This window comes from Clarias gariepinus, chromosome 17, assembly GCF_024256425.1.
Source record: "Clarias gariepinus isolate MV-2021 ecotype Netherlands chromosome 17, CGAR_prim_01v2, whole genome shotgun sequence".
Taxonomy (NCBI): domain Eukaryota; kingdom Metazoa; phylum Chordata; class Actinopteri; order Siluriformes; family Clariidae; genus Clarias; species Clarias gariepinus.
This window is the reverse complement of record NC_071116.1, coordinates 391,058-405,977: the sequence shown is the minus strand read 5'-3', so window position 1 is coordinate 405,977 and position 14,920 is coordinate 391,058. Positions and strand designations below refer to the sequence as shown.

Genomic DNA, 14,920 nt, shown 5'->3' with positions numbered 1-14,920 from the left:
TACAGTTACAGAAACGCCTACCACCACACCTGTTACACAGGTCACACCGGGGACGGGCATCACAGTGACAGAAACGCCTACCACCACACCTGTTACACAGGTCACACCGGGGATAGGCGTCACAGTGACAGACACACCCACCACCACACGTGTTACACAGGTCACACCGGAGATGGACGTCACAGTGACAGACACACCCACCACCACACGTGTTACACAGGTCACACCAGGGACAGGTATCACAGTGACAGACACGCCCACCACACCTGTTACACAGGTTACACCGGGGACGGGCATCACTGTGACAGAAACGCCTACCACCCCACCTGTTACACAGGTCACACCGGGGACGGGCGTCACAGTGACAGACACACCCACCACCACACCTGTTACACAGGTCACACCGGGGACGGGCGTCACAGTGACAGACACACCCACCACACCTGTTACACAGGTCATACCGGGAACGGGCATTACACTGACAGAAACGCCCACCAGCACACCTGTTACACAGGTCACACCGGGGACGGGCGTCACAATGACAGAAACGCCTACCACCACAACTGTTACACAGGTCACACCGGGGACGGGCATCACAGTGACAGACACACCCACCACCACACCTGTTACACAGGTCACACCGGGGACGGGCGTCACAGTGACAGACACACCCACCACACGTGTTACACAGGTCACACCGGGGACGGGCATCACAGTGACAGACACACCCACCACACCTGTTACACAGGTCACACCGGGGACGGGCATCACAGTGACAGAAACGCCTACCACCACACCTGTTACACAGGTCACACCGGGGACGGGCATCACAGTGACAGAAACGCCTACCACCACACCTTTTACACAGGTCACACCGTGGACGGGCGTCAGAGTGACAGACACACCCACCACACGTGTTACACAGGTCATACCGGGAACGGGCATCACACTGACAGAAACGCCCACCAGCACACCTGTTACACAGGTCACACCGGGGACGGGCGTCACAATGACAGAAACGCTTACCACCACACCTGTTACACAGGTCACACCGGGGACGGGCATCCCAGTGACAGACACACCCACCACCACACCTGTTACACAGGTCACACCAGGGACGGGCGTCACAGTGACAGACACACCCACCACCACACGTGTTACACAGGTCACACCGGGGACGGGCATCACAGTGACAGACACGCCGACCACACCTGTTACACAAGTCACACCGGGGACGGGCATCACAGTGACAGACACACCCACCACACGTGTTACACAAGTCACACCAGGGACGGGCATTACAGCTACAGAAACGCCTACCACCACACCTGTTACACAGGTCACACCGGGGACGGGCATTACAGCTACAGAAACGCCTACCACTACACCTGTTACACAGGACACACCGGGGACGGGCTTCACAATGACAGAAACGCCTACCACCACACCTGTTACACAGGTCACACCGGGGACGGGCTTCACAATGACAGAAACGCCTACCACCACACCTGTTACACAGGTCACACCGGGGACAGGCGTTACAGTGACAGACACACCCACCACCACACGTGTTACACAGGTCACACCGGAGACGGGTGTCACAGTGACAGACACACCCACCACCACACGTGTTACACAGGTCACACCGGGAACGGGCGTCACAGTGACAGACACACCCACCATTATTCCTGTTACACAGATCACACCAGGGACAAGCATCACACTGACAGACACGCCCGCCACTGCAACTGTTATACAGGATACACCATTAACAAGCGTCATAGTGACAGACCCGCCCACCACACCTGTTACACAGGTCACACCGGGGACGGGCATCACAGTGACAGACACACCCACCACCACACGTGTTACTCAGGTCACACCGGGGACGGGCATCACAGTGACAGAAACGCCCACCACCAAACCTGTTACACAGGTCACACCAGGGACGGGCGTCACAGTGACAGACACACCCACCACACCTGTTACACAGGTCACACCGGGGACGGGCATCACAGTGACAGAAACGCCCACCAGCACACCTGTTACACAGGTCACACCGGGAACGGGCGTCACAGTGACAGACACGCCCACCACCACACCTGTTACACAGGTCACACCGGGGACAAGCATCACACTGACAGACACAACCACCACTGCAACTGTTATACAGGATACACCATCAACAAGCGTCATAGTGACAGACCCGCCCACCACACCTGTTACACAGGTCACACCAGGGACGAGCATCACAATAACTGACACTAATGTCTCAGTGACAGACACGCCCACCACCACACCTGTAACACAGACCACAGGTGAGAGTGAACTTATACTCAGTGGCAAACTACATTAAATATTCTGAATATTATTACAGTGTCTGTGTGTGTTTGTGTGCTTATGTGTGTGTGTGTCTTATAGACAGTTTCTTTAAAGTGAGTGTGAACGTGACCATCACAGAATCAGAGCAGGATCCAGAACACATTCTTCAGACCTGGGTGAGAAACAATCCACATTCTGAGCCTCATGTCGGTGAGGGATGGTGAAAGATAACGTGGGGAAAAAATTATGTTTTTGTATTTTTTCTCTGTGTGTGTGTGTGTGTGTGTGTGCAGCTTCATGAAACTCTCTCTACTAAAGGAATGTCTGTGCTGAACTTCCGATTAACATCACCACGTGGATCAGTGATGCAAAGGTCAGCTGTATGTATTAAAGGTAAGAGCATGATGATGAGGATGAACAGAGACAGAGACTCATTTTTTCTCTCTTTTCTTTCCAGTTGGGAGATGTGCAGAGACAATATGAGTGTGGTACGAGTTTAACTTAACTCCTTCACCTCTACAGAGGACTAAACATGACATAATTATAAATAAATAAATGTGTGACTAAATAAGTAAATATAGAAATAAAATGTTATTAAGTAGATTTTCGCCTAGGGCTGGGACCGCCTACCTCATCAGCATACAGCGACTAATACTGTAAACACATGTAGGGATGTGGAAATGCAGAAATAAATAAATCTTGAAATATGTTAATAAACAAAAGTAGGAATACATTTAGTAATTGTCCAGGGTATACTGTATTTATTTATTTATTTATTTATTTATTTATTTCTATATTTGTTATTTATTTACTTACAATTACAGTATGTCATGTTTAGTCCTCCATACACTTAACTCTTCTATCCAGTCTGCGGTGTGATTGGTCTTTACTCTCTCTCTCTCTCTCTCTCTCTCTCTCTCTCTCTTCTTTCCTCCAGGGTTTTCCTTCCATCTTAACACAGAGGTAGGAAATTTCATTTCAGCTTTAAAATATCTGACTGACGCTTTTTATTTCCTCTGTGTGTCTGTTTTGATGTTTCTGCTGGACTTCATATACTGTGTGATGAAAGCAGTGTATGTGTGTGTGTGTGTGTGTGTGTGTATGCGTGTGTGTGTGTGAGAGAGAGAGAGAGAGAACGTGATTAACACCTTGCTTGTTTCAGTGAATTCCAGATGCTGGTGACATCGTGTTTAAATGTTACTAAGACGCAGAAGCAGATCCATCAGCTGTTAGACGAGCCGTACAGCAACGGGAGTCTGGACCTGGACGCTGCGCCGGAAGACATCCACATCACACACATCTGTACACAACACCAACACACTCATGATACATTACCCAGTATTACTAACATTTACTCCTGCTAAAGTTAGTTTAACTTGATGTGTGTGTGTGTGTGTGTGTGTGTGTGTGTGTGTGTGTGTGTGTGTGTCAGACCCTGGTCAGTGTCCTCGACACAGGCAGCAGACTCGTCAGGGACTCTACACCTGGAGTAGAACGAAGGCTCAACACACACACACACAGCAGTGTGAACTAAATTCTACAGGAACAGTAATACGCCAGTGGTACCGCATCACACACACACACACACACAGACACACACACACACACACATCATTAAATTTTAGTTAATTTGTCCTAGGTTAATGTTTTGTGTAAAAATTAAAGCTGTGAATGTGTGTGTGCTGCAGTTACAGTCCTGTGTAAACACAGCGTGAGTGTTACAGATGCGTGTGTTTGCCATCTGACAACTAATGACTCATGAATAATATGATCAGGACTTTCTCACACACACACACACACACACACACACATACACATGATCCCATGAGACACAACGGACGTGTCTGTCTCTGAGAGCTTTCTCAGTTAAACAGTGTGTGTAGTGAATTTATAGCTCATTTTTCTAACAAGTGAAGTGAAGAGTGAACACACACACACACACACACACACAAACACTGAGAGACACAGAAGCCTATAGACACAGAAAACGTGTTTCCACTCATGTTTGTATTTGGTGGGTTGGAGCCATGTACATGTACACTGGAAGGGTTTCATGTAGAACGTCTCGGGTTACTTTGCTGTAACCCTGTTCCCTAAAAAGCGTGAAAACACTATGGGAACGATCTCCCAGTGACCGGTTGTTGAAGCATGTGTGGCAAACACGTCAAAGATTTTGGCATACATTACCTCGGCCAGGTGACATCATTTGATTAGGTGCACCTGCAGGTTATAAATAGTCATGAACCGGAAACATCCTCAGGTCAATTTTGTCTGAAAGGATGTCCAGTCACGCCTGCAGTGCGGCATTGAAGCGCAGCATCTTGTTCCCGCTTTTTCAGGGAACAGGGTTACAGCAAAGTAACTCGAGTCCTTCCCTTTCAAAAGCTACATTAGATGCTGCGTAAAAACGCTATGGGAAGGAGAATACCAACTTCGCCGCAAGTGTCTGGACCCCCAAGGTTGTATAGTGTGCGCACAATAGCCAAGGAGGTCTCCGACATAACTTTGGGATGCTGGGATGCTGATCAGCATGGACATCCAAACTATAGAATCTGACAAATGTATGCAGAAAGGACCAACCTGCCGCATCACACACTTGCTGCAAGGGGACACCTCTTGCCAATGCAATTGATGAGGTAATCCCCCTGGTTGAATGAGCCCTGAATCCTAAAGGCAAAGTGTGACCACGCGCCTCGTAGGCAGCGGCAATAGCATCTCTCACCCAATGTGACAATATTTGGGCGGCTGCCCTTCAGCTGCCTAGTGGAGTGAGCTACGCCTGATTACTTCGGGGTGGAGTTTCCAAACCCCGTGTGTCTCAGCTTGCCTTAACAGCAAGTTATCATATTCCTATGCCCTGGAATGTAAATCCTCCTGAGGGACAGGAACTATGTCCCAAAGCAGAATCTGGTGCACTAGCTTTTCCCAGCGACGCAAGCACAGTCGGCCCAGGCGATTATTTACGAGACTACCGAGTGTTGTCCATCCGCACTATCAGCTGCTGGAGGGAGTATTTCAGGGCCAGAAATAGAGTCATCGTTTCGAGGCAATTGATGTGCAACGCGAGGAGATGACCTCTCCAGATCCAATGGCACTGGACAGCCATTTAAGACCAGACCCCAGCCCGTAAGGGAAGCGTCTGTCGTAAGCAGTTTGTGATGACAACACGGACCTAAAGTGAGACCCAGAGTAAAACCACATAGAAAGGGTTCAAAGCGCTCGACGCGTTACCCTTATTGCCTCTGGGGATTGGCCCTTGAAAGAAATCCCCTGGTTTGATCTCTTTTAGGGTATTTTAGGGTAAGAATGGATTCGACGAGCGCAGGAGACAGCTGTGCCCGCATTGCGGCTGAATCCCTCTAATATGTCGTACTTGAGCAAGAAAGAGAACGCTTTCCGTGGCGTTGAATCTCAATCCTAAGAATTGAAGTGAGCTAGGATGACATCTGGATGTTGAAGCGCAAGCTGCTAAGACTGAGCCAGAATTGGCCAGTCGTCTGTGTAAGTCAGGATACGGATGTCCTGAAATTATAGAGCCAGGGCTGCATCCGTACATCTTATATGTGAAAATATGCATTCTTTAGGTCGATTGTCACAAATCAATCCTCTGGTTGGATTTGAGAAACAATCATTTTGGCTGTAATAGCCTGATTGTCTGTCTGGCAGGGGAGCATGTTCTATGGCCCCTTTTTTCAGCAAAGTCAGAATCTTGTTTTGTACCTAGAGAGACATACCTGGCAGTAGGTTGCCCACTGCCAGCTTCTCAAAAGGGGCACAAGTCTTCGGCTAAATTGGGGGGGTTAGATGTTCGTCATCCTGAAACATGGCAGGAAGGAACCAAACACCTAACATTTCACTGGAGACCGCTGCTCTACTAAACACCAATGACGGCGGAGATTGAACCACAGCCTCTTAAGGGTGCTGGTCCTCCACAGTGCTTCGTACCTAAAGAGACATACCTGGCAGTAGGTTCCCCGCTGCCAGCCTCTCTAAAAAATGTGCACAAATTTTGACACTTCGGCTAGATGGGTGTGTTGGATGTTCAGCATCCTGAAACATAGGAGGAAGGAACTCAACACCTAACATTTCTCTGGAGACAGCTGCTCCCTGAAACACCAGTGGTGGCATAGATTGAACCATGGCCTCCTGTGGGTGCCAGGAAGGAGTCTGTATTCCTTATTGGAAACTTCTAGAGGATGAGCTCCCAGAAGAGAGATAGCCCGCAAGCGTCTCTTTTACTCTGGGGCATCATCATATTAAACTGCGCTTTTTCGCATAAACGACATTCGAACAAATCGATGTCAATAGCACATAGGATGAATACGGCTTATTCCATGAAAGAGTTAACTTATCAAAGGAAGTTGCCAAGAAGGAAAGGGGCCATCGTTGAGGCCCCTCCTCCAGCCGCCTGACAGAAACCTGTCGTCTAACTTTGAGCATTTGGGGGGGTTCTTATTATTGTTATTTTTCAATTTTTAGCTGCAATTTTTTTTTTACGGCAAACAAGGTGTTAGACCGCGCGTTACCACCTCTAACAACAACCAATACGCTCGCTCATCACTAGAGCAGCTCTCTGAAGTGATAGTTTCCATCTCCCCGGAAGCAAGAGAGAAAGTCCCCCCCCCCCCCCCCCCCTTCACAAGAAGCACCGAAGCGCGCTTGAGAAGTGGACGGTAAAAGGCTCATGATCCGGCGAGAGACAGCGAGAGAAAAGGAAGATTCCGTCTCGTGCGCTTCCGCCAGATTTGCACACGAGAAATGCGCTGCGGCTCGTGGTTTAATTTTAAAGACGGCAGGCTGGGCGCGAGGGACTTTAATGGGGAGAAAATCGTAATACTCACGTGCTCCCATAAGCTCGAGGATAGCTTGCTCTTCCCCCAAACACTGAAAACAGAAAGTGTGGAGATCACCTAATCAAATACCGTCACCTGACCGAGGTTATATATGCCAAAATCTTTGGCGTGTTTGACACACATGCTTCAACAACCGTTCATGAGGAGAGCGTTCCCATAGTGTTTCACAAAGCATCGAGTGTAGCTTTTGAAAGGGAACATCACAGCAGCATGTTTACTTTTCACAAAGCATTGCGAAACGCTTATATTATTTTATATAATCAATTATATAAATGATATAACCTCCAGGAGATTTAGGGCCATTTGTACAGTGTTAGAACTAAAACGTAACACAGGGCTTTGTGGGATTTAAAAGGTTTCACTCTGTGTAATTTTGTGTGTATTTAGATAAATAAAGGGATTGTTGGCTGATGAGTTTGCTAATTAATAGCATAAATGATTGTGCATGTGTGTGTGCATGCGTGCATGTGTGTGTGTGTGTCTGTGGCATGGTGTACAGTTTGTTGGGTGCGGTGACGAGCCGTGCAGTGTGGATGGCGCCGAACCTGCAGGACTGTCCCACTTTAGTGAAGACCCTCTCTGACCTGGAGAAGATCACAGTCACTAATGGTGAAGATCTCACATGACTGTTTCTCACTTCCTCTTACTGACCTTCAGTTAACGTGAACACTGGAGCAACACAAGAGAACCAGTTAGCAGTGCAGGGTTATTTCTGTAGTTTCTACAGTGCTAGCTAATGCTGTGGCGTGTGTGAGAGAGCGGAGTGCAGGAGTGTATATTGGGACACAGCTGGTGAGGATGTCTGATGTCTCTCCACAGACACCGCGGTAGACGTGCTAAACATCATCGTGGACATAATGAAAGAGAGTGACGCCCTAGACGAGCAGGACCTATGGCTGGTGCTAAACACACTGAAGGTGGTGCTGAATGTCTCAGTCATGACCTTTGACCTTGCACAGGTCATTATCAACATCACATCAGACATCTTGAACTCGCAGAGCAACCTCCATCCCTTCACTAACTGGTGAGACACACAATGCAGCAGTGCACAAGCTAACATGACACCACCTTCAGCTAACAGGCTCACCTGACTGTGTGTGTGTGTGTGTTTGTGTGTGTGTCAGTATTCTGAACATCACAGAGACAGTGGGAAACAGAATGTCTGAGCTGAGTAATGGCTCTGTTAGCGTGGTGGCTGCAGCGTTAGCCCTGTCTGTGGTCGATGTCGATACGGAGAAATCCAACAATCTGACGTTTGGAGTTACAGAGATGACCAACAATCCACATCCAGTGGTACACACACATACACACGTTCACACTCACACACACTCTCTCTCTTTCTCTCTTTCTCTCTCTCTCTCTAAACACAAAAATTACACACTAATCGTCTCTCTATTTGATAAAGATTTCGTATAAAGTCATATTCACTTTCTGTTCCAGAGTCATTACTGTGTTGGTTTCTGTCAGATGTGTGTTTGGTGTTTGTTGAAGGTCTTAATCTCCTGGCAGAGGAAACCATATGACCGTATCACTTTACTGTGCTATTGTGTGTGTAGGTGTATATTAATCAGGACCCAGCTGAGGGCACTGTGGCCTTCATCTCTCTCCCGCCGTCTTTACATGCCAGTTTCCCCCCAAACTACAACAGTAATCCTTATGTCCAGTTTCAGTTCTATGGAGTTCCTGAACTTTTCCAGGTACCACTGACCACACCCACTGACCACACCCACTCATCATGCCCACTGACGAAGCCCACTGTGACCCCTCCTCCTCTCTGTGCCTGTAGAACTGTGAGAGTGAGAAGGTGTTAAACACGTACGTTATAGCTGCCAGTTTGATTAACGGCGAGGAGCCAATTAGAAACCTGAAGGTTCCAGTCGTCATCATGCTGCAACACCTCAACACCAACATAGTGAGTGTCTATTCACACACTTACTCACGTCTCATCACCACAGATACCTGTTATTCACTAATCAGCCTCGCTCTATATGTTTACAGCTCGGGAGAGATGTTCAGTGTGTGTACTGGGACTTCAACAAGCACAGTGAGCCTTCGTCATCATCATCATCATCATCATCATTATTATATTATTATTCATATTATTCTTGTTGTTGTTGTTAAGTCTAACACATACTGCGTTATTGTGCCAATCTGATGACTTATGAATCTGTGTTAATTTAAAAACAGCCAATCTGATTTCAGTATAAATTTCACATGTTAGCTTTGAGTTCAAGTTCAAGTAGGCTTTATTGTCACTTTAACCATATACAGTTAGTACACAATAAAACAAAACAACATTCCTCCAGGACCAAGGTCATACATGCAACATAAATTTACAACATAAATTAACAGAGAAACTAAACTAGCTAACCAAGAGGTCTAGTTAGCTGGCTAGCAGAGACAAGACAGATTGACCTAGCTAAGGAAGACTATCTACAGGGTTTTTACAGACAACAGTAAGCTACTGTTAAGCTACTATCCATCCATCCATCTTCAACTGCTTATCCAAAGTAGGGTCAGAGGGTTAGCAGTTCCAACAAGAAACCCTTCTACCAGCTACCCTTCTGAGAAAACCCATTTCGGCCGCTTGTACTGTATCTGCCATCTTGTCCTTTTTTTTAATGATCCAATGCTCATGAGGGTCGGAACAAAGATTGACCAGTAGATTGAAAACTTAACCTTTTTTTTGCCCCAACTCTCTTTTTGTCACAACAATGTGGTAAAGCGACTGCCACTGCTGCTCCACTGCTGAAAGCCTCTTGGACAGGGGCCTCCCCTAGACGTAAGGCGCAGATCACCACCAGATGCCTCTCTCTTTACCCAAATGTCGAAGACATACGGCCTCAAGTCAGATGATACGATCACAAAATCAATCAATGACCTTCAGCCTGAGGTGCTCTAGTACCAAGTACACTTTAAAGCATCCCTATGCTCGAACATAGTATAGACAATCCATAACTAGCACAGAAATCCCATAACAAAACACCGCTCCGGTTTAGCTCCGTCCCTCCTAATCACACCCCTTCAAGTATCTCTATCTCCATCACTGCCCACATGTGCATTGAAATCCCTGATACAGGACTCTGTTATGAGTCCAATTATAAGCTGTTATAAGCCCCGAACCCCCGAACAACCCCCAAAAGCTCCACCTCCCGCACAAGTTCCAGCCCCTTCACGCAATCATGGGAGTGTGTGTTTGATATTTGGACATAGAGAGAACTGGCTCATTACACAGGGTGCTTGGACCCCGGAAATTGCTGCTCACAGGAATATTAGTTATTATTCTTGACCTAAATCTTGATTGTGTGTGTGTTAGGTGGTTCTGGTGGGTGGAACCCCAGTGGGTGTTGGAAACACAACACGACTCAGAAATACACAACCTGTATGTGTGATCACCTCACACACTTTGGTGTGCTTCTGGTAATCAATTCCTCTGCTCAGCACTCAGCAGTATACACAATCCTGATAGGATTTCTCCAAAATGTTTATGTGTGTGTGTGTGTGTGTGTGTCTGGTTAGGACATATCCAGGACGCCCATTGATGAGACAAATGAGAAAATCCTCACCCTCATCACATACACAGGGTGTGGTGTCTCGTCTTTTTTTCTTGGTGTGACGGTGCTGACCTACTCACTGCTGGAGTGAGTTACACACACGCACACACACACACACACACACACACATACACTTTTACTTACACACTCTTCTAACACACAGGAAGTTAAGGCGTGATTACCCATCTCAGATCCTGCTGAACCTCTCCATCGCTCTGCTCGGTCTCAATCTGGTTTACCTGGGTAACTCCTGGCTCTCCTCCTTTGAACTGGACGCCCTCTGTGTTGCTGTGGCAACCACTCAGCATTACTTCCTGTTGGCCTCATTCACCTGGATGTTCCTGGAGGCAGTGAACATGTATTTTGCACTCATTAGGGTCTTCAACGCCTACGTGCCTTCATACATCCTCAAATTCTGCTTCATCGGCTGGGGTGTGGCATCTCGTCATCCTCATCAGCGTCATTATTATCACTATTACTGTTTTATACATTTATTTCTGTAATAATTACTTCAATAATTAAAACCTGAGCACAAATTTTGAAACCTTTTAAAATGAAATGTATTTTAAAAAATATTCATCTCTCAGCCAATCAGAGGCCAGGCGCTGAATTGCATTTCCATAACTGCTTCAACTGTGCTTTAATAGTGATCTGTGATGTTTTTGAAAAACTTCCTCACTACTGTTCACTTTAAGGAGCCCTAAAAGATCATGCTCCCTAGCTAGGTGCCCTCCTCCTGCTCCTGTGGCTCCTAACCCTGCTGCTGGTCCACCAGTGTGTGTGTGCTCGGGTTCCCCTCAGTAGCACACATGTGATGTAAGTCTTTACACTGCAGGTGTTCCTCTGCTGATCTGCTCTTTGGTGCTGCTGGTGAAACCTGACTCGTATGGACTCCTGCATTACATCACCTCGGAGAAGTGGTGAGAAATGCTACACTTAATACAGCGTTTAACACGATTTAACACATTCATCTCTCTCTCTCTCTCTCTCTGTGCAGCTGCTGGGTGTCAGACACCATGGTCTTCTACGTGTGTGTGGTGGGCGTGGTGGGGGTGATTCTGTTGGTGAACGTGTCCGTGTTCTTAATGGTCCTGCTGCAGGTGAGGCGGGCGTGTGCGAGCGAGCAGAGCGGAGTTATGAAGGAGCTGCGTGGTGTCTCCAGTCTCACTCTGCTGCTCGGACTCACCTGGAGCACCGCCTTCCTTACCTGGGGCAACGCCAGGGTCCCGATGCTCTACGTCTTCTCCATCCTCAACAGCCTGCAAGGTGAGATCGCTCGGGGGCGGGGCTTAGTTACAGGAGTTACAGCGTTTAAACAGGTGAGAGTTACAGGTGTGACAAAGTGGCAGAGCTATGTATAAGTGTGTGTGTGTGTGTGTGTGTGTGTGTGTGTGTGTGATTGAGATGTTACCAAAGTGAACAGATAATCAGGTGAAATGTTTGTGTTTTTCAGGATTTTTTATTTTCGTTTTTCAATGTCTGATGAAGGAGAATGTACGTAACCAGTGGCGAGTCCACCTCTGCTTCGGGCGCTTCAAACTGCGGGAGCACTCGGGTACCAAACACCAACCAATCAGAGATCAGTACAAACACCAAGGGCTGAGATAAATGAGAAGGAATTAAAGTGTGTGTGTGTGTGTGTTTCTCATTCTCAGAATGGAGTCACACTCCTCCCGTCATTAACAGGCCCACACACACTCCGATGCTGATCTTCCCCACTGTGGCTTCAGTCAGATCCAACAAATCCAACTCAACTCAGAGCTCCTCTGCTTCCTCACACTGCACTGAACACCACTTCTCAGTGAACAGACCTGACCTGGGTAACACACACACACACACACACACACACACACACACACTGTGTAGACTTGGTACAGATTGGTTTTCTGAAAAAATAAAAAAGTCTTGGAGTTCCTCTGGATCAGTGTGTGTGTGTGTGTGTGTGTGTGTGTGCAGGCACAGTGTATCATCAGAGCTTCCTCCTGTCTCAAGGACACACTCCGCTCCCAGAGGATAGAGGACACTGCACACACTCCCTGAGCTGGATCCCTAAAGAGGTTCCTGAGAACGATGTTTACTTCCCCTAACACTGGTCTTCTGCGTGGCCTCACTGCGGTGTTCTCTGATCACGGCAGGCCTTAGTGTGTGGCCTCTTTATATTTTTCACATTGTTTCTATTAAACTGAGCTATGCGTTTAGATCTTATCCAAAGTGAAGCGACTCAATAAACGTACTGTACGTGATAACTGTGGATGATTATTAGTTCTGGTGAAGCGTGCTGTGTGGAGTGTGACTGAAGGGGGAAGTGTAAATATATTCCTCTCTTTCTTTTTCTGCCAATAAAGCTTGTCTTTAGCACAGTGTGTGTTTATGTGGTTATGGGGCTTGTAGCAGATCAGAACTAACATGGCTATTATAAATATTAATATTTAAATAAATTTAAATTCAAATTTAATTTTCCTTTATTAATCATGTCCACTGCCCCAAAAATTAAAGAAACGCACTTCAGAGTAGTATCAGCTATACATCCTGTCAGTGCCTTTTTATCCAAAAGATTTAAATTTAATGTTGATTTCTGTATATTTTGTTCTTCTGAGGCAGAAACACACTCATCATATACACACTCATCATATACACACTGTCTACACACTCATCATATACACACTCATCATATACACACTTATCATATACACACTGTCTACACGCTCATCATATACACACTCATCATATACACACTCATATGCACTGTATGCAACACTTTATCCTGTGTACAGGGTCACAGGGGGTGAAGTCTATCTCAGGAGACTCGGGGTATGAAGTGTCACTTTTCCGCTTCCAAGAATCAGGGATGCATTGGAGGCATTGGGACAGACAATGTTCTTCTCAACTCTTGACATTACATCTGTTTACCGGCAAGTTGAGGTGGCTGGACGTGACAAGCACAAAACTGCATTCAGCACCCCTATGGATCTCTATGAGGCTAATAGGATGCCTTTTGGCCTTCAAAATGCTCCCTTAACCTTCCAAAGATTGATGACCTCCTGTTTTGGTGACTTGAATTTTGAGAGCCTCTTGATCTACCTAGGTGACAAAATTATCTTCTCTAAGAATTTTGAAGAACACCTTGCACGGCTGAAAGTTCAGCCGACTTCACAACCATGGTTTGAAGCTGAACCCTCAAAAGTGCAGTCTTCTGGAGAAGGAAGTCCAGTATTTAGGGCATGTGGTGTCAGCAGGAGGTATATGTAATGATCCGAAGAAGATAAGTAAAGTCAGGGACTGGAAGCGGCCATCAAACGTAAAGGAAGTGCTGAGGTTTCTTGGCTTCTCAGGGTACTATAGGCGATTAATTAAGGATTATGCCACATTGGCAGCGCCCCTGTATACACTGACATCTGGTGACCGCAAGCAGAAAAAAGGGGGCAAAAGGAACACCTAAACCGGGAAAACCATTTAAATGGTCAACTGAATGTGAAACAGCTTTTGAAGCATTAAAGAGGAAGTTGACAACAGCCCCAGTTTTGGGCGACCCCGACTACAGTTTACCATTTTTGCTGCAAACTGATGCATCAAGGGATGGTCTGGGGACAGTCTTAGCCCAAATTTAAGATGGTACAGAATCAGTGATTGCATATTGGAGCCGGGGGTTGAGGGCATTTGAAACCCGCTACCCAGCACACAAGTTAGAGTTCTTGGCTCTGAAGTGGGCTGTCACTGATAAATTTTATGATCATCTATATGGGCATAAATTCTCTGTTCTTGCTGATAACCTTACATCAAATCTCACATTGCAAACTGTTCCAAAGTTTGGGGGCTGCCGTTGAAAAAGCCCGGCCACCCTTAGTTTTGCAGCGACAACGTGGGACAGTTAAGAAAAGCTGACTACTAGACCTGAGTGCTCTTTGAGGTGTAAGGGAGTAAGAAGGTCAGAAATATATTTCGGTGCAAATCCAGATAAGGCCTTATACACAAAAACAGCTAATTTAAAATCAATTCTGTACTGTACAGGCAGCCAATGTAGCGAAGCTAAAACCGGAGAAATGTGATCCCTCTTCTTAGTTCCCGTTAGAAGCCTTGCTGCAGCATTTTGCACAATTTGCAGGCGAGAGATGGACGATTGAGGCAAGCCATAATAGAGGGAGTTACAATAGTCCAAGCGTGATGTAATAAAAGCATGGATTACTGTTTCTA

At 46.7% G+C, this 14,920-nt stretch overlaps 1 protein-coding gene across 1 annotated transcript; it reads left to right on the top strand.

The window, feature by feature from the left end:
- Window positions 1–3,264: 3,264 nt before the first annotated feature.
- On the top strand, window positions 3,265–13,025 carry LOC128505643 (adhesion G-protein coupled receptor G4). The gene is made up of 17 exons (XM_053476173.1): window positions 3,265–3,285; window positions 3,485–3,624; window positions 3,755–3,884; window positions 7,675–7,784; window positions 7,995–8,199; window positions 8,300–8,468; window positions 8,732–8,872; window positions 8,962–9,087; window positions 9,174–9,219; window positions 10,492–10,595; window positions 10,695–10,816; window positions 10,893–11,161; window positions 11,565–11,649; window positions 11,727–11,995; window positions 12,183–12,284; window positions 12,385–12,549; window positions 12,686–13,025. The coding sequence occupies exons 2-17, from the start codon at window positions 3,495–3,497 to the stop codon at window positions 12,814–12,816; spliced, it is 2,304 nt and encodes a 767-aa protein (XP_053332148.1). The 5' UTR covers window positions 3,265–3,285; window positions 3,485–3,494; the 3' UTR covers window positions 12,817–13,025.
- Window positions 13,026–14,920: the final 1,895 nt, after the last annotated feature.

Coding starts and splice junctions, on each gene's coding strand:
- LOC128505643 (XM_053476173.1), top strand. CDS start 3,495: ATGCTGGTGACATCGTGTTTAAATGTTACTAAGACGCAGAAGCAGATC. Junction 11,162..11,564: donor ATTCTGCTTCATCGGCTGGG/GTGTGGCATCTC, acceptor TTTACACTGCAG/GTGTTCCTCTGCTGATCTGC. Junction 11,996..12,182: donor CATCCTCAACAGCCTGCAAG/GTGAGATCGCTC, acceptor TGTGTTTTTCAG/GATTTTTTATTTTCGTTTTT.